Source organism: Perca fluviatilis, chromosome 11 (assembly GCF_010015445.1).
Source record: "Perca fluviatilis chromosome 11, GENO_Pfluv_1.0, whole genome shotgun sequence".
NCBI lineage: Eukaryota > Metazoa > Chordata > Actinopteri > Perciformes > Percidae > Perca > Perca fluviatilis.
This window is the reverse complement of record NC_053122.1, coordinates 16,343,778-16,367,347: the sequence shown is the minus strand read 5'-3', so window position 1 is coordinate 16,367,347 and position 23,570 is coordinate 16,343,778. Positions and strand designations below refer to the sequence as shown.

Here is a 23,570-nt window from a genome sequence, read left to right as displayed (position 1 = left end):
ACTGTTCTTTTAATATGTGTTGTTTTGAATTCTTCAGCTTTTATATGGAGTACCACCCACTTTAATGAAATCAGGCTTGCCGGTTTAAAAAGTATTGCTGTTAACAAGTGAGTGAAATTCCATTCAAACAAAAGGGCCATGAGAGTTTTTTTTACTGAAGTATGAAAAACATGTTTACTCCGTTGAAAATTGCATCCTTTGTTCATAACAAGGTGGTGTAAACAATAAACTCTCTTTTTCCTCATTAAACTGCAAAAAAAAAGGGTTTGATCTAGTTTAGATTTTCCAGATTGAATGTGTTACTTAAGGTATGATGCTTATTGACATCTTACCTGACACTATCTAAATTCTCCTCCCATCAAAAACTGTGTGCAGATAATTTATTAATAAATTAATAAGGTATATACAAATAATATTTACCCCAGTTCTGCTCTACACAGTGTTTTTCATTATTCGACTAAAATATAACATTGTTTGATGTCTTGTGGTTATATCGCCGTGAGCAAACAAAGCTTTTGTAACATTTGTTATTTGATTAGTCTGCTCACCTCTAACTAAATATCAAAAGGGTTGCTCAAACAGGAAGCTAAACAGTGGCGGCCGACTGTTGCCATGACAGCTACAGAAACGTCAGGCTTTAAATGATCCAGTGAGATGCATTTATGCTGCCTGAGGACAAGTTTTATGAGGTGTCATGATTGCATGTACAATTAAAGCAAATAAAAAATGTCCTTGAAATGGATAGCAGGTTTTTTAAACCTTTAAAACTCACTTTTATCATCCAAACCAATTTCTATTTCAGTTTTACAACAATCGCAATTGCATCCTGTGTTTGGCCACCAAAGGGTTTTCTTTACATTTCATGCTGAGCTTCAAGTGTAATTGAACGGTTTACAATAAACAAAATATACTGTTGATTCCGCGCCGCAGGCTGCAGAGAAGAAGTTGACCAAATGTTTGGATCTGGTTATAAAGCACCTGGTCCTTTCAAACAGAACCAATTTCATTCTGGCCTTGAATGGTTTATAAAGCTTATAAAAGTTAACAAGTTGAAAACAGAGAGCAAATCAACACGATGGAAAACGCATACTTGGATAAATAGTTGGGCCTTTGGCTGCTGTTGGCCAGTTTAATCTAATCAAGGACGTCTGTTTCCATGTGCTTTATTGTTGTGAAGCTTCGTGCATCCTCATTTGAATGAAAGAGATGGAAACCGTCATAGCCAGACAAGGTTGAGCCAGCAACTTTAATGACTCCTATTTTCCCCCACTTATCATGTGAGAATATTACAATAAAAGCAGCAGTGCTGGGCGCCCGGATAGCTCAGTTGGTAGAGCGGGCGCCCACATATAGAGGTTTACTCCTCGACGCAGCTGGCCCGGGTTCGACTCCGACCTGCAGCCCTTTGCTGCATGTCATTCCCCCCTCTCTCTCCCCTTTCATTTCTTCAGCAAACAACAAAATATGTTCTCAACTATATAACTATTTGGTATTTAAAAAGGATTTGAAAGGGTCAAACTTGACAAAACTAAAGGATCTGTCTGGGTGAAAAGACACACAACAGCTGTGAATTCTCATGAGATTCCTATAGACATCGACTCTGCATTTCCTCCATTCGGCCGTACAAGGGGGAAAGCATGCAGCTATGCCGTTGTAAATACTGTGTATACTGTATATGATGCCCAACACAAACAGGTAAATGCAGGCGGGATAAAATGTTTATGGCTCTACTTCCGCCACTTACAGTATACTATCCACCAAGGGCTGTTGAGTACTGGAAAAAGGATGTGGCTGAGTTTGGACATTCCCGTACTTAGAAAACCACATCTAACACGATCATGGGGGTGTGAGGAGACAGACACAACGGCAAAAGCTATGAAAAATAGGGCTGTCAACTGATTGTCCGACGTAACTGGGTTTAGCGCTCATCAAGAATCCACACAGGGACAGGTTAGGAGCATTTATAAACCTTGTCAGATGACGGGCCAGTGCAGCTAAATGCAAAAAGTGGTGTTTAATGTTATTGTGGAGTTGCTATATTTAGGACACTGTGCACAGACAATGCAACCTTCTACAGTGGAAGAGAACCACATGTCTGATCTATGACAGGTGAGATAAATATTAAAATTTTAAAGGCTTTTGCTGTTGATTCTGAATAAAAAAAATTAAAAAAAGACACGTTTTCCGTTGTCATATTGCGGACCCTGCCTTTCATCAGCAAACAGTCTTATCACTTCCTCAAAAAGCATCTGGATTGCCCAACTGGGAGAAAGTTTTTTTGGGGGTACTTGAAGGGATTTATATTCTGGATCTCATCAAGCTTGCTATATGACTTATACAATAAAATAAATATATATATATATTGTCAAAAGGTAACAGTATCATTAGTTTACTTGAATAAATGCATTTGTTGTGAAAGCGTTTTTAATAATCATTATCTTACCTCTCAAAGCCAATTTGTCTTATGGATTTCTCCCACGCGGAACCTGGACAAAACATGAAGTCAGTTAGTGAATATGGATATTGTTTGGTAAAAAAATACACTTTTAATAACAGTAAAGGAATGAGTCACACTACTGGGCAATTTTGTCAGAAACAGGAAACTCTGAATTCCACTCAAACGGTAATGGACTTTCAGTGCAAACGCTGTTGTTTCTTTATTACTCATCAGTGAATAAAATAGCTGCAAGAATAGCTTCACTATCACAGATGTTATGTGTTGTTTGGTCGGGTAAATGGAGATGAGATGAGTGTGGAGGTCAGTGGGTACCTGAAATTTTAAAAATAAATTCAACAAACAAACATCTGTGATGGGAGGAGCCCACATGACTAACCCCTGACATCAAACACTTTCACTCACAGCGTCCTCCGACTGAACTGTTAAGACACAAGAAGAAACGGTCCACACACACACACACACACACACACACACACACACACACACACACACACACACACACACACACACACACACACACACACACACACACACACACACACACACACACACACACACACACACACACACACACACACACACACACACACACACACACACACACTCCTACTCCTACTCTGATAGTAATGCATTGTGGTATATTATCCAGAGCTAGGTGACAGGACTTCAATCAAGACCACAATCATTTCATAAATTTACCATAATGACAATTGTTTAAGCCTTTTTCAAACATCATGGGTCAGTACATTTTTTTCCAAGATTTCATATCTATTCATATTTCTTTTAAATTATATATTTTTTTTTATGATTTTTTTTTGGCAGTTATGCTTTTTATTTTTGATAGTGAGAAAGAGAGATAGGAAAGGAAGGGGAGAGAGAAGCGATGACGTGCAGCAAAAGGCCCGTGGGCCAGACTGCAACTCAGGCCACTGCAGTAAGGACTCAGCCTTAATGGTACAAGCTCTACTCAGTGATCTATCAAGGCACCCCAGGAAAATATACAATAGAAAAACAATCAGTATTCTTTACTCGACAAAGAGGATAATGATGAAGATGAACAAACATTCTCTCTTCTGGGGCCTCTTTAGGCCTAGGAGTTAAAGGGGCTGTACTTGATATCCAGCACATTAATATAGCAGCAAACAAATTATTTGTATGCAAAGATATGGTGGAGTAATGGCATCCTGAGCAGAGAATGAAGTAACACTCCCTCTGTTTAGGTTGTAATCTGAGCTTCTCTGATATTTGTTTTGATAGCCGGTCTGGCCGCACATGCATGTCAGTGCATTGGGCCGTGAAAAAATATACGTAAAGCCACGTGGAGGCAATTCCAGCACGCTGTTTATTTAAGTATTTTGAGTACAGCCCCTTAAAAATGCATACTATGTAACTGCTTTCTTCTGTTGTACTAACTTAGATCCACCACACGTACGGAGCGTAGAGTGTAATGTAAGAGTCGTTAATAATTCCGAACCTGCTAAGAATAACACTCAACTCGGCTTCAGCATTTAGCTGCATTAAGCTCATTGTTTTGGTGTAAGTGACTGTACACAGACTACATGGTTGGGTCTTACTAACTTATTTTAACCCCAAGTTAAACCATGGGCAGTCAACAATATTAGATAAGCAAATACAATACCTGGTGGGAGCTGCTGGTAAGGGAAGTCAAACCTGTAGCTAGCAAGCTGAAGACTCAGGGGGTTTTCTCAGGAGTTGGTGAAGGCTAAACCAGAAGGTTAGCCAGAAATATGACTCCATGTGAAATGGGCATATTGCTCGGAGTTTGCTGGAAGTTTTAGTAGTTAGCTGTTAGCTAACATGTTAGCCATATACCTTGATAAGACAATGGTATATTAAGCTGTTCTGAGAGTTTGTTTTGGAATCATTCTGTCTCCTAGTGGTCTAAAAGAGCACAATGCAGCTTTAATTTAGGGGACATCTCACAAGAATAAACAAAAAGGAAAACTTATACCATACAAGCTGACATAAACAAATTGGGTTGGTGGGAGAGGTTTGAAGCATTAGTGTCAGTAAATGTAACGCCAACCAGCCAGTGGCATATTATATTAACTCTTTACTTTAAAGTGTTGGGGCCTCTGGTCAAACTACTGTGTCTTTACAAGCCAAATAACCTTAAGCGAACATGGTGAGGGGCATGCCAGAACCTTTCACAGGAGGAGATAAGGTCCACTGATGTTGTTGTAATGAGTGACCACAGGCAAAACAGTCTGTTTCAGTAAATCCCAAGTTGAAACATCTGCAACACCTTACTTCACTCAGCCCAAACTGAGCTCACAGGTGTAAGAGGAAACCGATATCATACACAAGGAATGCCAGATTTAAAGACAGGCCAGTATGATCCATAGGATGAGAAGAGGATACTGTGTAATAAAGCCTTAACTCAGCATGGAGACTTCTGGAAAAGAGTGTGAGACTTTCTGCCCGTCGAGGCGAGGCTGCCGTCCACCCAAGCTGAGCACCAAAAATACCTGTCCTCAGACTTTATGTGAACATCATAAAACACCCTTTGTACTTGCTGAACCGTTAACCTCTCAGCACAGGATTTCTTTACACTCTCTCTTCGATCTCTGGGGCCTAATGCCAGTTGCCCTTTTCCGCAGAGACTGGTAATATGCACCGTCAACATTTCAGCACATTATGACTGTAATCGGACAATCAGTATGCAGAGGGAGAATTCAGTAAGTATGTCTCACATTCGGGGAATGGTAAGCAGGATATGTGTGGATATGGAGGGTGGTAAAGGTCAACAATGGCATCTATGTGACTTAATGAAGACCATCCCTGAGGAACTGGTTGCAAAATAGCCATTCAACAGGACGTTTACTCCTTATGAGCTGGTGAAATATCCATTGCCATCAGATATGGGCCAAATCAAACGTGCAAATCCTTTTTTATGGTTTATTTAAACTTCTTAATCTCCAGATGGGTGGGGGCTACCACTAAGGACAATGACTGCCAGAAAGTTTAGACAATCACAGGAAAGTATATGGCATCTGGTGGTCTTTGACGGTTAATACAAATGCTTATGACTGTGCTGACTCGACATGGTAGGAACTGCATTTACAAACAGAGGAAAGACAGATGACTCCAAAGGAAGCCAACCCCAGCACATCTTGCGACCAGTCACTGACCTGCTCAAACAGCTGGAGGTGTTAGCTTTTTAGGCAAGGTTTTCTCATTCAAACTCAACTCAGTTTACTGCTCTAATGGTGTATTTGGCTACAGCAAATAGGGGAAATCATATGAAGTAATCTGGAGGGAGGATAACCGCCTCACCGCAAAGGAGGACTCCTTGTTTATACTTGGCTGCCAAAAGGAAAAGGGTGTCAAGGGGCTAAATGCCAGATATAGAAATCTGAGATAAGGCAGAATGTAGGCGCTGTATCAAGGGGACAAAGAGTAATGTTGGGCTTCCTGTTGCATATGCAGCCCAAAAATAAAAATAAAAATAGGATGACATTAACTTCAGGAAGTAGAAATCCAACAATATGTATACAAATCATCACAGTGGTCATCATAGTGGTAATGTCAGCAATGACACAACACAATACTGACATTTTGTGATTTATTGACATTCTTTAGTGATTCTTTAGCTCCATATGAAGTTTTTCATCATGAGTGTGTGACGTTATATTTCTCCACCCAGTGCCTCATTAATTGTCAAATGACAGCCAGGATCCACCAGCTGTTCACTTTAAAGCAATTCCTGAGCAGCCCAGCGCTCATACAAGGACTTTGCTGTTAAATGTTGCAGATAATGACTCAAGATAGTTATCAAGATGTTATTCATTAAAATGCCAATGGAGCTTCATGATACATAGTCTGAAACCAAAACCTGACTACTTTGTATTTTCTAATACATACTTAAAACATCAATGAACCAACCAATCAATCAATGGGTTGCATGAAATTAGCTTGCTTGTACAGCAGATAGAAATTATGGACTCATCCCAGCAGGGTTTGCTCTGCCAAAAACTGCCGTCTTTTAAGAAAAAACATTTAGTCTACCCTCTCTGAACGGCTCTGTGTTTCTGCCTGAGGCAAAAAGGTCCGTTCTGCCTTCTGAGCAAAGTTGGCTGGACTTCAACAATGGAAGGCGAGTTACCTCCATTAGAAAGAACAAGTCATTAGAACACAAGGTCAGGGTCTGTCCCGTCTAGACACAAATCTTATAGTTTGATACAGAGTTTCATGAGAAGTCCAAGGCCAACACCTTCCAAATCCCGAGTCAGTAGCTTACAGTGTTTGCTTTACTGGCAGCAAGAAAGTCTTATTTTTTTTCTATGTCGCCATATGGCACAAGGAAGCTAATTACATTGAGGAATGTGTTACATTCATAAATCTTCATGATGTGACAAAATGCAATAAGATTTGGGATGTTTCTATAAATTGTAAATCATTATTAGAGAGCATTTTTTACCTTCTGCTGCAAATGAAACGTGTTTACTTAGTTTTGGAAACGTTCCCTCTACACCTTCTCTGGTGGTATACAACTCTGTGACACTGCAGCAATAGCTTAAGCATATAACTGCCTCTGTGATGGATGGGACACATGTGCACACAGTCTGTCATGAACATGTGGCCCAACAAGTAGAGATCTCACCGTCTTACATGAGTTCTCATGGTGAGTGACTTGTCAGGGATGGGGGGGTTGATTCTTGGACCACCTGAAACTGTATGTTCTCATGGCACTTGGTGGCAACTGTCTAACCCTGTCACCTAAAAAATAAATGTATATACTTAATATACTGAAAAGAAATAATGCCACATGTATTAGGTATTTTATTGACATAATGAGAAAAAAAATTCGTAAATGTATCTGCAAAGTCGCAAAATATACATATACATATCATACATATCTGTAAAATGCTCACTGTCAGCAATTTTAATTAGTATACTCTAAAATATCCACTTATGGCAACTGAAGCATGGTTTTGATGTTTTTATGGTTATGTTTAAAATTCATTTATACTTTTGTGTCAAGGGGTTATGTCATACCTATAACGGCAACATCAGTAAGCTTCCTTGGAACACCATAGGCTGCATTGTGGGTCTATGTGTGCACCACCTAAAACATTTAACAACACTCAAGGGCTATGATGGCTACAGCGATACATCATGGGAGCCTAATAAAGCTGTGGCTGGTCAGTTTCGGCTGCTTGCATTTCCTCTGATGCCAGTAGAGGTTGTTAAGAGTGAAAGCAACATGAAGCAAGTTGGAAAAAAAGGTCAGTAATCTTCTTGTTTTCAGTAACAAACATCTAGCAAAGACATTTCCACATCCACACTTCTGCTCACGACAATTGTCGCTTTCTCTCACAGGAAATGAAACAACATACCTATGGCAACTGCACCCACTATTTTCATATTCAGACATTAAACAAGCCCAACCACTAAAAGAATGTTAACACAGTTACTATTAAAGGACGATACAATCCAATTAATGTACAATGCATTCATCTAGTGTTGCGGGGTGTTATAAACATGGGAAATCAGACATTGAACTATAAATCTAAACCTATGCCCTTGGTATCTACAACATGACTTCCTTCATCCCCTTGCATCAATAATAAATCCAGCTTTAAGCTCTTACAGTACTAAGTTTAAGTTAAGGAGAGAGGGTGATCTCGTTTAATATATAAGTGTCAAAGTCCACCAGTACGCCCACCATCCACACCACCCATCTTTGTATGTATCAAACACTACTGGTACAATGAATATAATCCAGGCAACAATTTGGCCTGGAAACGTATTTGGCAAAATCATTTTGTTGTATATAAAAATAATTTCATGAGACAAGGATGTAACTGTCACAGTTAAACCAACATTAAAAACTTATTTCAAAGGGGTTGATTGTGGCTTTATTAGTCTGTTGACTTTTCTAAAAACAAAACAAGTGTCTTCTTGTACGTCTTCTAAAAGGTTTGCACACAGCAAAAATTTAAATCAGCCAAGTCCATTCTGTAGGTTCTTTGTGGATTCTTGACCTGCAAGTCACTTTGATTTCAACATACACAACAAACATCACTACCTTTAAGCCTCGACAATAAAGGCGGCAGTGTACTGTACTCACAGTTGAAGTCAGAGGTGATGGAGTTCCCAGCCAGGAGGCTGTTGACGGTAATCTGATAGATGATGTGGAGCAGCAGGAAGGACATACTGGTGAAGCATAGGGACTGCAGCAGACGCCCTGTGTGGCCTGGAGGAGGAGAGCGGCTACAGTGAGTTCACCACCAACACCACTCAGTTTACACATGTTATTTCTGCCGTTCATGTACTGAAACCCAGAAAAAGTCTTTTTGCTGGTACTTTTTACTCAGAGAACTGACTGAAATTTGAATACTTTTTGGTTTGTGCAACATTAAAAAGTGTCTGGTATTTCTGAATTCTGATAGTGTTCTTAGGACAGAGCAAAGAGAACAATGATCCATATTCATGTGATCAGCTGTGAAGTCTGGAGCTGTTTTGAATGAATTAGTTTAAAAAAAAAAGGTGACTGGGAGAGCACCCAAGGGGGATCATAATGCATATTGGTCAAGAACTGGCAACACTACTATACAGCAAATCTTATTTCTGTTAAAAAGTTAAATGAACATTCTGGTGGACCACAAGAACTCTAAGTATTTTTAATTCATCGTACAAGGAACAAAACAAAATGACTTGGCTGTCCAAGACGATAAGAGCAACATATGTGTAGGTGATGACTGACACAGTGTCTTTCTTTAATGTAGGTAAAGAATACAGCTGTCAGTGGACATTACTGATCCTGGGAGGAAAGGATGAGAGCAGTCTGAGGAGCTGCCACAGCTGTTCAACACATGGCTTTTATAGTGCACCTACGGGTATTTGGGATAATTTCAGGAGTTGTTATGGCGATAATTCTCTACAGTAGGATTTCTCGTTTGCGAAAATGTTCATCCTCAGGGAAGAACAAGCTTGATGAGATTCTTCTTTGATGAAGAAATGACAGTAATGCCTTTTATAAGCCCTGAAAGATTGAATTGTCCCACATATCTGCACAGTTTGGTCCACTGGTTCTTCACAGGGCAACATCTCCATCTCATTAAATTTACTGCATCCTTGCGGGGAACACATAACAGTTTTACTATAGTGTATTGCACAATATCCTGGCTAAGGTGAAGCGCTACTGCTGAGCCTCAGGCCATCGAGGGCCAACCTAATTAAATGTGTGCAACAACAGATCATGGCAGGCGAATTAAATGTTGAAGTGAAAACAATTTGTGCTAATTTCCCATTGTAACTCCCTGGGCTTTCACAAAGAGGGAAAAGAATGCTTGTAAATACGGAGGTATGAAGACTGTTAGCGAGCTTCTGCATCCAAATTGGTCCAAAGGCTCTGGACAACACAATCGCTTTGGCTCTGTCCCTCTGTTTTCCTATTTGTAATACAGCATTTTTGTTGTGTGACGTTGATGGTCCCAAGAGTACTTTTTAAAAGGTTTCTAAAACAGAGGGCATTGTTCCCTTTTAACAGTTGCTGCTTTTTCCCTTATCAATCAGATAATCATATCCTTTTGACAACATTAACACCTAATTTAACCACATGCTGCATATGGTCTTTTTAAAAAAAAGTCCTGGCCAGGAGTGATGGAATGTAACTTAGTACATTTACTCAAGTTATGTACTCAAGTACAATTTTGAGGTAATTTACATGCATATTTTTTATTTTATGCTACTACTGTACACTACATTTTTTAAAAACCACTATTGTACTTTTTACTCCACTACATTCATCTGACAACATTAGTTACTATTTACTTTGTAGATTCAGATTATCAATACAAAATCTTAATCAATTTATAAATCACCATGTATACTACTACCTGGCAGTATATAAAGTAGATGAAATTAGTTCCACCTTTACCAGGTGCAATATTAGTGATGCTTACTTAATAATACTACATCACTAATTATAAATAAGATTTTGAATGCAGGACTTTTACTTGTAACAGAGTATTTCTATACTGTGGTATTGCTACTTTTATTTAAGTAAGTACTTCTTCTACCAATGCCTGCCAGACTATACAAAAATAGAAAATTGCCTCAGTTCTAAAAAAAAAAAGTATGATAAATACACCAGACACCCTCTGTTAGAAGTCTACTAGCTAAAAGATAAACCTGATAAATCATCCATAACATCAAATATTTATACAAATTCATACAACAGTTACTAAAAGACTCCCAAAAGGAAAATTGTCATGTCGGTGCCCATTCAACAAGGCATATAGCACCTACTGTAAAAGCTGTTAAAATGCCTGCTGCCCATATGAGAGCAACAGTTTAGATGTTGTTCACCTCCACGGAGAATTGAATGCCTTCAAGGGGATGTGGAGCCAAATAGTGCAATTACGACATTAGAGAGTAAATTACAAACAACAAGAGATTGTATGTCTCCAGTTAGGATTGGAGTCTTGCATACGGTCATATCCTTGGGCACACAGCCCTGCTGTGTCTTTTCAAAGCAAATTACACCTAATGAATTATTCATGTCTAACATTTGGTTTAAATGAACTTTACCAATTTAACTGCCGCATTTCCTTTAAGATTCAGCAGACAAAATGAAACAGACCATCAAAACAAAGCACTGAATTTAGCTCAATCCCTCTCTTAACTCTCTCTAAAACAATTGATTAAAAAATGTATAGAGTGTGTATCTTTGTATGTTTGTACTGTCAGTGTGTATTTTGCATGGTTTTCATACACAATAAATGCCAGGAGGGAGGAGATAATTTTTTTAATAAATTGTTACTCTTCAGATTCTGATTATCTGTTTAAGATTATAACCGCTGCATAATTAAAACCACAGTGTAGCAATTACTTTAAAACTATTTTTTATCCTTAACTGTATACAATCTGAAGTTAAATGGAAATTGATCATTTACAGTACAAATAAATGTTGGCAACACTATCACAATCATCCTGAACTACAACCAGCTGTTATTTTAAACTCCATAAACTGGCGTGGCACCCAAGCTAAATTATTTTTCCTTCAATAATCTGACAAATATTTACCTAAAATAAAGAATGATTATAGTTTTCAATCATTTCATAATCAGTCAAAAATAATCCTGTTACTAAGACTGCTCACTGAAACGTCCTCATACTGTGGCTCTCTCAGCTGGCAGTTCCCTCTCTGATGACAGACAGGTGAGGCAGACAGATGTCCTGGCAGGTGTTGTACTAGAAGAATAACTAATACTATATGCGCCTGTGGCAACTTACATGCATGATATTCCCTTCTATTGTGTTTTTGCTTCTTTACATGACCACTCTACACAGTAGTTAACACAACAATTTCTGGTAAAAGGTTACATGAACATACGCTGTCACCTTCAGTTCACAAGCAGGGCCTCCTAGACAAATAAAAACTTGAATGCTTCAATGAAATATTATTGTTTATTCAGTCATTTAAAAAAAAAAATTATAATAGTGGATGATCTCTACAGCATTTAAGAGGTTGTTCTGCTGTAAGTTGGGAAAGTGTTACTATTTTGATTATGTTTAGATCACCATTTACTCACACCTGCTTCAAACTTTTTTTTGTGGATTGGCTCTTTTATTTTGAATACATAAAAAAATGAGTGGCAAATAAACATATAACCTGGTTCAAATATGTGTTAAATGCTGTGAGTTATTTTAAATTATGAAACAGCCTTTTAATTATTAGCATACAAGGGTTGCTTTCTTTTTGTTGATTTCAAACTTGTGCCACCTGTTCTGCCAGGAAACATCTGTTTGGGGGAAACCCCAACTTCCTAAATGCATTCATTTTTGCATTCTCAACTCTAAATGCAAACATTAGTGAATGACTGTGTACCAAAAGGAATTATGACAACTCCAAGAGATCGGCTATGAAGAGTTTCCTTTCAGCTTTACAGTTGTTTGCACAGATAACAGTTACAGTGTTAACGGCTAGAATCAGAGGGTCTGCAACCATTTTAATGACAACATAGCAGAGTATCACATTTTGTTTAAATGTCAAGCTTAGTGAAATTTAGGGAAAATAATTTGTATTATTAGTATAATCATTTCTATTATGTATTATTTAAACCATTTATCTGTTTGTCCGCAACCTGGCCCTGGATAAACAGTGGAAAATAAATGAATGGATGAATGGACAGTCAGATAAACCAAACAGAAAGCAGGTGTCATCTTCAAGATTTTTTCCAGTAATTTCTTCCTTTTTTCACATCATTCCAGCTAAGGGCTATTGTTTTGTGCCATATTAAATATGTTGTTTGTACTCCATACCATGTTAACATCTTAAGATAACGAAAGCAGTAAAACCCCATGGTGGAATTGCCTTCCAATGGGAGAATGAGTGGGTTATAAACTGTAAATTACTTCTAAATACACACTGAATTAACTTTTATGTGAAATGTAAAGTCTTATTACCCAGAAAATTAACATTATTTTTGTGGCTACAAACATCTTAAAAATATTTAAGCTGTGTTACTTTCACTTGAAGTTCAATTTGTTATGTCTTGTTGGTGTTGAAGTGTCTATTATATGTTTTTGCAATACTAAATTATCTTAATTAGGTGCACAGGGCATTTCGGCTACAGGCAGACTTCATGTTTTAGACTAATAAGACAGAAATGTTTTCATATTTTAAAAAAAGACCTTGTAACTGCCATGTGTTGACCCACGTTTGAAGTCAACAGCTATCGGATACATGAACACTGAGCTTTACTAGAAGACTTCACTCTTTAACTATTGATGAGAGTGTAAGTGGTCCACTTTCTCTGCTCACTCCTCTCCCTCTCTTCCTTCTTTACTTCCTGATTGTTATTTCAACTGAAGACGAGCAGAGACGGCTCTTGGACTGGATGTTGTTTCCTCCACCAATATAGGTTTATATATTATTAAACACTGCATGTGGTCTCCTACAGAAACCCATATTATGTGTAGTGTTTCGTGGTGAGGGGAGTGCATAAAGGCGCGGCTAAAGTTGCCGACCGCAATCCCACATTCATCACCCGTACGGAGAACAGTCACCTCATTCTCATAAGCCTCAGAGGTCCACTGTGGTTTATATTTAAAGGATGAGGCCGCTGCGTAAACCAAAATACCAAAGAGCTTAAATACTAACCTTCACAAGGTCTTAATTTAAACAATAACACTTGTTAAATGCACGCACATCATGGTATTTTGAAATTAAACCCATCTAAGGAATCAGTGGAGCCTTAGGAGCAACTTTTATATCCCCCTTCGATAATTGAAGTGGTTAACCATTATCAAAACCAGCCCATCATCTCAATTTTCTTCTCTTTTATTTCTCTGAAAGAAATTTTACAGGCTGTTTTGGGTTTCTTTTCTCAACATCACAGCTTGTGTGTTTAGTTTGTATCTATGTGGACCTTATCTGTGCAAATAAACCAAACCTAAGCCTAAAATGTAATTTTTTTATCAAGTGGATGTAAGATCTGGTTTCTGATGGATCACGTCTCATCATTTTTATTATTACAGATGGACTCATGCCCGCACTAACCGATATTACCTTTCATGGACTAAACTATGTGCCAAATCCATCCTCATCTCAAGGAAATTCAAGTCCTCTGGAGAAGGGCTGGTTTACATTATAGAGAACAATACTGCAATTTTAACAAGACCTTTGGGAAACACTCAAGATTCTTCAGGCAATGGACAAAGTATCAAAGAGAGTTACACTATAGTTCTTACCTTGCATTGTTGTGCTTGTGGGCTCTGCGAAGAGTGGAATAAGCAGGAGATAGATGAGGTAGACGAAGGACAGGACATTGTACCTGAACAGGCAAGCTGCAGAAACAAAGACACAAAAGAATATTGAACAGCAAATCCACCTTTTGATCATAATAAACAACAAACTGCTGGCAGTGGTAAAGGAGTCGTCATTGAGATCAACTAAACACAGATTTAAGAGAAACATGTGGTGAAACTCATTAAAATGTTCCTGGTGTAGAAAAGCTGCTTGTAGTCATAAAAAGCCAGAACATTCCTCGAACCAAACTTTACACTCACAAGCCTCGTTATCTGTTCGTCTGGCCTGCATCACAAAAAGAGCCTAAGCTTAATTCAGTCATTCAGGGAATTTATGTTTGTTTTGAAGTATAATAATCAAATGATAGTCCTTGGGTGTTAAGAAAGACAATTAACTGCAGTCAATTCTGCCTCTTCCTGCCTCACAAAGTACAGCTTTACATTTCATTCATATATATATTCATATATATATATATATATATATATATATATATATATATATATATATATATATATATATATGAGATATATATATATATATAGAAATATATATATATATATATATATATATATATATATATATATATATATATATATATATATATATATATATATATATAGATATATATATATATATATATATATACACATATACACACACATACATACACACACACACAGTACAGGCCAAAAGTTTGGACACACCTTCTCATTCAATGCGTTTCTTTTATTTTCATGACTATTTACATTGTAGATTCTCACTGAAGGCATCAAAACTATGAATGAACACATATGGAATTATGTACTTAACAAAAAAGTGTGAAATAACTGAAAACATGTCTTATATTTTAGATTCCTCAAAGTAGCCACCCTTTGCTTTTTTTGATAACTCTGCAAACCCTTGGTGTTCTCTCAATGAGCTTCATGAGGTAGTCACCTGAAATGGTTTTCACTTCACAGGTGTGCTTTGTCAGGGTTAATTAGTGGAATTATTTCCCTTATTAATAAAAAAGCAAAGGGTGGCTACTTTGAAGAATCTAAAATATAAGACATGTTTTCAGTTATTTCACACTTTTTTTTTTTAAGTACATAATTCCATATGTGTTCATTCATAGTTTTGATGCCTTCAGTGAGAATCTACAATGTAAATAGTCATGAAAATAAAAGGAAACGCATTTGAATGAGAAGGTTTGTCCAAACTTTTGGCCTGTACTGTATGTATGTATGTATGTATGTATGTATGTATGTATGTATGTATGTATGTATGTATGTATGTATGTATGTATGTATGTATGTATGTATGTATGTATGTATGTATATATACACACACATTATCAACAGTATGGATTCCGCAAAAAACACTCAACTTATATGGCACTTTTAGAACCAGGCTATTTTGCTTTCAAAAATGTGTAGATATGGCTTCCATGGTAATGTTTATAAGTGGCTCAACAATGATGTTCTTAATAGAAATATATATTATTTTTAATGGTATTGAATAAGAAAGAAATATAATGAAATATGGTGCACCTCAAAGATCCATATTGGGACCTTTATTATTTCTTAGAGTGGGAAATGTCACAACCAGTATCTGAAAATAATTTAGTGTTTGGTTATACTCTTTTTATTGAGGACTAAAATTAGATTTGATAGCTTATGTTGATCTTTTTGTGATATTTTCAGTGTAAATTTTGCATTTCCTACATTCCCTTAATTTGTTTGTATTATTATTTCAGTGATTAGATCTTGAGGACGTAAATGAAAGACCAATTTGCGTAGACACTGTTTCTCAGATTCCTAAGACAGAAATATTAGTCTGTTAATCAAATAATTCTTTAGCAAATATTTTTGATAATTGATTAATTGTTTAAGCAAAACAACCTCTGGTTCCAACTTCTCAAATGTAAGAGTTTGACACTTTTCTCAATTTATATGATTGTAAACTGAAAAACTTTGGCTTTTAGCCACCGTGTGATGTGACCTTTTTAACTGTTTGACATTTTATAGACCAAACAATTAACCGATTAACCAATCAACAGATTCATCTTTAATGAAAATAATCATTATTTGGAGCCCAAGCTTATTGCTTTAATGCACCGATTCAGTTTTTAGAAAGTGTCACTACACATGATGAATGATGGATTATGTAACTCCACACACTCACCCTTTCCCAAACACTCCCCATACTCACACAAACAAGAGACACATCAAGGAAGTATTTTGAGCTCATGATGAAAGTTAAAATGGTTAAGTGACTTCCAAAAAACATTAATTGATGTATTGATCCGTAACGCACTTCATTTCCCAGAGTCAGACTAACCACCATCTGCCCTGATTGGGGGCTTTTACCAGTTAAATGGCTCAAATAACCTGCTGACTGAACATCATTTAACACGTATGAACCACACTGTAGCAAACGCTTATCCATTTCACCCCCGAAGCCTATGCATGAAGCACATTTTGAGTTTGGATACTGTGGTATTTACTGCTGTACAACCCACAGTTTTTCAGGTTTTCATTAAGAATGCAAAATATGCAATAAGCCGCCTTACATTTCTTTGAACATTTTTAGGTCAGGAGGTAGTAAGGGTACACAGTAACCTTGTACAAAATGTGGACACAGTCTGACCTCCCAAATTTATCTTAGCGGTTATATCAACAAGCACAAGGTTTACAACCAGGTCAGCTCAGTGAATTACCGTCTAAGTCGCAGAGATCAACCCGTCTGGGCAGCTACTGGTCTTGAACTACTGAAAAATTACATTTAACTGCTAAAAATGTTGCTTTTATTTATCTTTGCACACTCAATGGACCTATTCATTGACATTTAACTTGGCACTGACTTTTCCCTTGCTGGAGCCCTACAGTTAGTAAACTTCCTGGTTTTCTCTGTGCTCAGATACAGCCTAATAAAAACCAACTAAAGTTAATAAATGTTATGGGGGGTTGTCATCTCTAAGAAAACCACAAACATCTGTAGATTATGTTATTAAGTTTTAAGTATGCAGAAATACTTGATATTCCAGACACAACAAAAAAGCACTTTATCATTATTAGCCTAATCTTTTTTTTTTGTTTCCTTTTCAAACAAACACAAGTAGTAGGTGAGGTACTTTTTCAGCCTAAGCCTCTAGGGTGAATGACTCAATCTTACATTTTTGGTCTCACACTCTGCACCATTTCTATCCACACCCACTTAATTTTAACTTTGTTAAATGTAGCATTAAATAGCCTCTAAAGCTGCCCATGTTGGTAGTCCGGAGCCTGCTGCCCCCATTATTCATTTGCTCAGAGTTACAAATCTAAAGAAGTCCTTTTGTATCTATGCAGATAATCTATCTGTACTATACTGTAACTGTACATCCATTGCTAGCCTGCTGACACTTGACCGCAGTCTTCCTGACCATTTGTCCTCGCTGTATGACTCACCATCTAAGGATTTTTACACAGCAGGGAATGAAAATAAGATGCTGTTGTTTTCAGACACCAGATTACTGAAAAAAAAACTACCCACTCACATCTGAGTCAGGCTTTTGTCTCTTCCAGTAAAAGATGTTAATACAGCCACACAGAGCCTAAACACAAGAGAAGCAAGACAGTCTCAAAAGTAAAATCAAAGCCAAATGACTTCAGAGTTTGAGGCCAAAAACATAAATGTCATGATAGAAGATAAGGTGGTGCGGTGCCGGGCCAGACCGAAGGGTTATTATAATTATTACAACCTCTTTGACTGGGCAATAACAGAGGAATTTAAACACCTGAACATAATAAAGAGCATACTACATCAAGTAGATACCACCACTGTGCAGTGTGTTTTCATCAGAAACTAAGTGGTTGATAGAAGTCACATCCACAATCCAAATACTGGTTTTAACAAACAAAACTGCTTACCCTCTCAGATGACGAGCAGCCAATCAAGGCTGCAACTGCAAAGATTTTCATTAAGAATCTAGTGATTTGGTCTATAAAATCTATTTTATCTATTTAATCTAATTGTAATTCTGTGTTCCAAGAGTTCAAGTTGATGTCTTCACTGGCCCAATTTCGTCCGTTCAACAGTCACAAAACCCAACATACTCAGTTTACTATGATAGAAGTGAGAAAACTTGAAAATATTCACATTTGATGAGTTGTAAATTGTGATTTTTTGCTTGAAAAACATGACTAAATCGTTTTCAAAATTGTTGCCATGGTTGGAGCTACTCTTCAGAGAGCGGCAAGGTGTGTAGCCTATTTGTGTATTTAAGTTATATATTACAAGTTGAATTGAGCCACTGGGTGTTTTATTGTTTGTTTTTAATTCAACTTTTTTTGTTTGTAAAAGGGAGATTTCAATAACTAGCTAGCTAGCTACATTTACGTCAGTAGCTTTGATACATTGATTGATCCATTAGCTTGTTAGCTTGCTGCCTAGCCAGCAGCCTAGCCTGCTAGCCTGCCAAAGAGTAACAAAAAAAACAATAGTTGACTCTAATAAAGCTACAGGTGTTATTTTTAGTGTTTTAGAGTTTAGGCGACCAACCTCTAAGTTATGCTTATCAAACATTTACTCACAACCATGAATTCTCCCACAGCTTTCTTCTTGTATCTCTCTTCTTCTACTAAGAATCTGTTGGGTTTCTTTTTTTACATCTTTTACTGTTTGTCTTTGTTATTTTCTTGTGTGCACAGCTGCTCCTGATTGGTTTACAGACTGAACTAACATGGTGAGATTAAATGAAGCACTTATCAACAGTTTTCACCAAGATATTATTTGCCTCTGTTGTTGTTTAGCACTGTATTTGTCTGAGTTTTCATGTTATTAGTTGCACATTTGACAGCTTTTTTTCTAATTATGTTTAAGCAAATGTTAAGCAATGGTAATAATATAGTGAAAGTCAAAGTTTGCTTTTCTCTACATGACCTTTGATTTGAACTAAACTAACTACACCTGAACTCAATTTCTACCACATTTTCAGAGGTAGCTGTTCGGTTTCTACTTGCTTTACACACTTCAATGTGGTTTTAACAGTTTTGTTGCTATGCTTTTGAATATTAAAATAGTTTCTTGTCACAAGAGACAAGTACAATTTCATTCAAAAGTGTATTTTTTTTCTCCTCTGGAGCATCAAACTGTCTGCCTCAAGATTTGTGATACAACAACACTGCATCTACAGCGCAATGTTTATTGCCTACACATTTATTTTGTCATATTAAGTCCAAATAAAAACCTAAGGCATCATAATTCCAGTGATGCTCCCAGCATCTGCATGTCATCTCCCACCTCTGTTTGCCTCGGTGTTCAGTGCTTTACTCTGCCGCCTCAACACATCTGACCTGCAGCTCCATCTGTACATTCACACCACAAGTGCATGCTTATAATTATGTTCACACTCCAAACTTTGCCAGTAAACACATAAACAGCAACCTGTTTGATCAGCTAAACTGTAGCTGTGTGCAAATGTGTGTGTGTGGTGGTAAAGGAGACTGTGTACACATGGGCCCAGCAGTTCTGTGCTTTTCAATAGAGGTGCTGTCAGATGGCCAACAGGAAACACAGACTATGTAACGTCAGCAGACAAGTCTTTCACTAGGACATGAGAAAAGAGACGGTGTGCATATACATATATTACACTACAGTACATATACAGTAAGGGTAATGTAGGTGTCAGATAACATATTATGTACTGCACTGTTTCCTCTGTTTACCGGTATTCAGCAAAGAGAGAGCAAAAAAATATACTTTTTTAAAATCACATTTGGCCCCAAAAACACATGACATGAAAGCCTAAAATATGGACCAAACAAGAGAAAGAAAATAAATGAAACCTTAAATTATCTTCCAGCCACAATAGCTGGTGGTTGATGGTTATTGATTTACACCAGATCCATTCGGTTTTAATTAAGATGAGATCTTTGACTGTCAAACAGAAACAATGAAGGAAAATAAGCTGTTGCTGGTGACAGTAATACCTTCTCTCATCCCCCTAACGCTGTTTGTTCCTGTATACATCCCCTTCTTTCCACTTTACATTTCCTTCATCCTGTCAGTTAGTGTGTAGAGTTGCAGTGAATGACAAGTGCTCATTCGCACTTTGAAAAAACATAAAATATTAAAGGTATGTTTACGATAAAAGGGAAAGGCAATTCTTCCCTCCCTCACAACCGCATTATTAATTCATACTGTTAAAACGACTTTCCACGAATTAATGGAGACAATGCATGGCCTCACAATTGCTTTTGGAAATAAAGGGGCCGTCGGGCTGTCAAGTGATGCATTATGGTGGTACTGAGTGGGTCTTATCTATAGAAAGCATGCTGTTAGCTTTAAAAGTACCTCAGCCACATAAGTCTTACACAGACACCACAGTGAAACCTCAGTGGCAGTTAGACACTAATCATTTTTCACTTGTGGCTTACCACAGAATTACAGCTTAAAACACAAAGTAAACTGCATTTAATGAAGTCTGCATGAGGATCATGCCTTGAGCTTCCTCTCCACAAACTCTTAATCAGTGTTCAAGTGTGTGCCTTCTTCTTCTATGAAACTAGACTATTCCAGTCTGTTAAAAGCTACTAAAAGTCAATCCTAAATTTAAATAAGCTGCCAAGTTTGACTGTGAGTAATCTTTTAAATCTGTTTAGCAAAAAAGTAAATCAAACATTCACAAACACAGCAAATATGACTTCATCTGTGTAGAGTGCTTTTCAAAGTTACAAATGCTGTAAACAAACCAAGAAGCACTGCTGACTAAAACTGTTAAACAACACAAGACATGTAGCTCTAACACTGCCAAGGCAATTCAAATGTTAATTAACAGTATTAACACTACTGGCATGTATGTCCAGTCAGCAGCAAAAAATTCAATAACAAGACTGATGATTCATTAATAGGCAATAAGATGAACTCAGAAACCACACTAGAAACCACTTAAATGTATTTCTAATGTTGTAAAAAATATACATAACACAGTTTAACTGCAATTTGATTCGCCGTTTGAGTCACATAGGCGACATACAACAACAGTAAGGAGTATTTTCTGTTTTGTATTCTGAGTAAATTAAACTAAAACAGATACAGAAACAGTTGATCATTTTAGCATTTCAAACTTTAAAAAGATTTTTTAAATCATACATTTCTAAACATACAAACTGAGACATAAACACTGTGCACTGAGTGTAGAGACTCCAAAAGGTTGTTTCTGCAGTGGCTGGATGCTCTGTTGTCGGCTGTGTTTCCTTTACTAAATCCAATAAAAGGTGACAGCCAGGTGAAGAACAGTGCTGGTACACCACTGCTCTGGTTTGTAATTTATATATAATAGCTGGTGTGTGACTCTGTGCAGTCAATTGCTTTAGTTTGGACTCGGTTTAAGAGCACACAGAGCTCAGCAGTGATGAGAAATGAATTGTGACCTCCAGCATCATAAGGTCAATCACAAATCATCATAAACATCTATTACATCTTCACACAATCATTCATTTGATTTCTGCTCTTAAAATTCTGCATATTAACCTCACCTCAGATTTTGAATGTCACAGATTTTCATGAGTGTAAAAAAAGTAGGACATTTCCCCAATAAGTGTCACAGCCATAGCCTTCCTTAAACGTTACATTTAGTATGTAATGTAATGTAATTGTATTTAAACAGGGACAATGTACAATTAAACATTAACCTTGTATAAGAACAATGAGAGATACATTGTACCAGGCTGAATGAACTGATTTTTAGAATAATATTAGATGAAGCATTAGATCAACTATAAATTGACCAATCACCCAACCCCACCTGGCGCACACACAGCACTGTAGGCCAATTAAGATGCGTAAAAATTGTGGATTCAAGAAATAACTCACCAGCTGCAAGACACACTGGAAGCAGTAACCTGAAGACCAGTCCACACACCACCTCAGAGGCCATGGCTCCGGCTAGCCTGTGTTGAATCCAGGTAAAAGTAGCCGAGGATTGTCACTTTAAGGTTTCTCTTGCATCCCAAACTCCTGCGCTCTGTCAAATCCCAGCTGACATCAAACTGATGCGCTCTTCCAAACGGCCACATCAGCTCTCCCTGATGACACCTGGACTCCGGTGGTTACTCCACAGTGAAAGATTGCGCATTTACCCAGGTTCACCACAGCAGGCATGTTACCCGTTAGTAATGTCACCATGATAGTTTAGTTGCTCAGATGCATTAAAGGCATGTTGACGCTGCACAAACTGAGCAGCGGACTCAGGTGCGCAAACAGCTGCGCTGGCACAGCACGTAGAAATGCCGGAGAAAGGAGCCAACAAGTCCAATTAACCTCCTTTTTTCTTTTACTTTTTACAACAAAACCACACTAACAAGAAACTTTCACAATATTTAAAAGTCTAATAACACTTCTTTACTGTGAAGCGTGACAGGAACACTCAGAATAACCGGATAATATACCCTTGTCTTTTCTGTCCCCCTTGGTGAAATTGGACTTTCTGACTTCTGGTGTGGACTGTATTCGCCAACAGGACTGCTACAGGACGAGCCTGTGATTGACACCTGACTCAGCCAATCAGAAGTCTTGGTCTGGTAGATCTCAGCCCACTGTGATAATTGGAAGCAAGAGGTGGGACGCGGAGATGGAGGCAAATACCACAAGTATTAAAAGATAAACGTGTCTCATATCCACAGCTTCTTTTATTTTACAAAAATGTCCTCATAGTTTAGTATTTAATCTGCATATTCGAGTCTATAAACATTTAATACGCACGACCACTTCCAGAAAGGTTTTATAAATGTCTTGAGAGTTTCACTGATCATTGCATCCCTCCAGGTCTTCTGTCCAGTTGTTCATAAGTGAGAAACAGCGACGCCTACTGGTTTGAAGCCAATCAGCACAAATCAGCACATCCACTTCAATCTAATCCTTGTTACCACAAAACAGGCCTGTCAGATTTATCCTTGCAGGCAGGAAAAAAGATGTTAACCAAAGATGTTTTCAGTTCTTGAAATAATCAAGAACATTGTAGCAAAAACATCTTCTCCAATTACATTTAATCCAGTTGTATGACTGAAACCTCAACCCCAAAAAGTGCTTAGATCTGTTTGTGTATTTCCAAATGTTGGGGACATGTAAGTTGATTTGCGTCATTGTGGTGTTTGTTGTCAGTGGGATAACATGCATAGGTTTAATTCCTGTCTTTGAGCAAAAAACTGAAACTGAATCTCTTGCAGCTGAATGGCTCCTGCTCTGCACCTGAGTCTGACCTCCAAACTTACTTTTCAAGACAGCAAGAATTATGCTGATAATGTCATTACATTACATCACTTTCTTTTCTAGGAGGAGAAGAGTGACACCACTCTCATGTTTGTGCAT

General features: G+C 37.5%; 1 protein-coding gene across 2 annotated transcripts in view; it reads right to left on the bottom strand.

Annotated features, from left to right (window-relative positions):
• The window catches only part of LOC120568416 (piezo-type mechanosensitive ion channel component 2), an 84,749-nt gene extending 62,049 nt beyond the window's left edge, over window positions 1-22,700 (bottom strand). Inside the window, exons 1-4 of one of the 2 annotated variants that reach the window (XM_039815932.1) lie at window positions 22,077-22,700; window positions 14,183-14,278; window positions 8,553-8,678; window positions 2,444-2,486 (exon numbers count right to left, since the gene is read on the bottom strand). In XM_039815932.1, coding sequence (XP_039671866.1) covers window positions 2,444-2,486; window positions 8,553-8,678; window positions 14,183-14,278; window positions 22,077-22,140 — 329 coding nt within the window. In that variant the 5' untranslated portion in view covers window positions 22,141-22,700. The remainder of the gene's footprint in view (window positions 1-2,443; window positions 2,487-8,552; window positions 8,679-14,182; window positions 14,279-22,076) is intronic. The other variant, XM_039815931.1, reaches the window with a different exon arrangement.
• Between the last annotated feature and the right edge of the window lie 870 nt (window positions 22,701-23,570).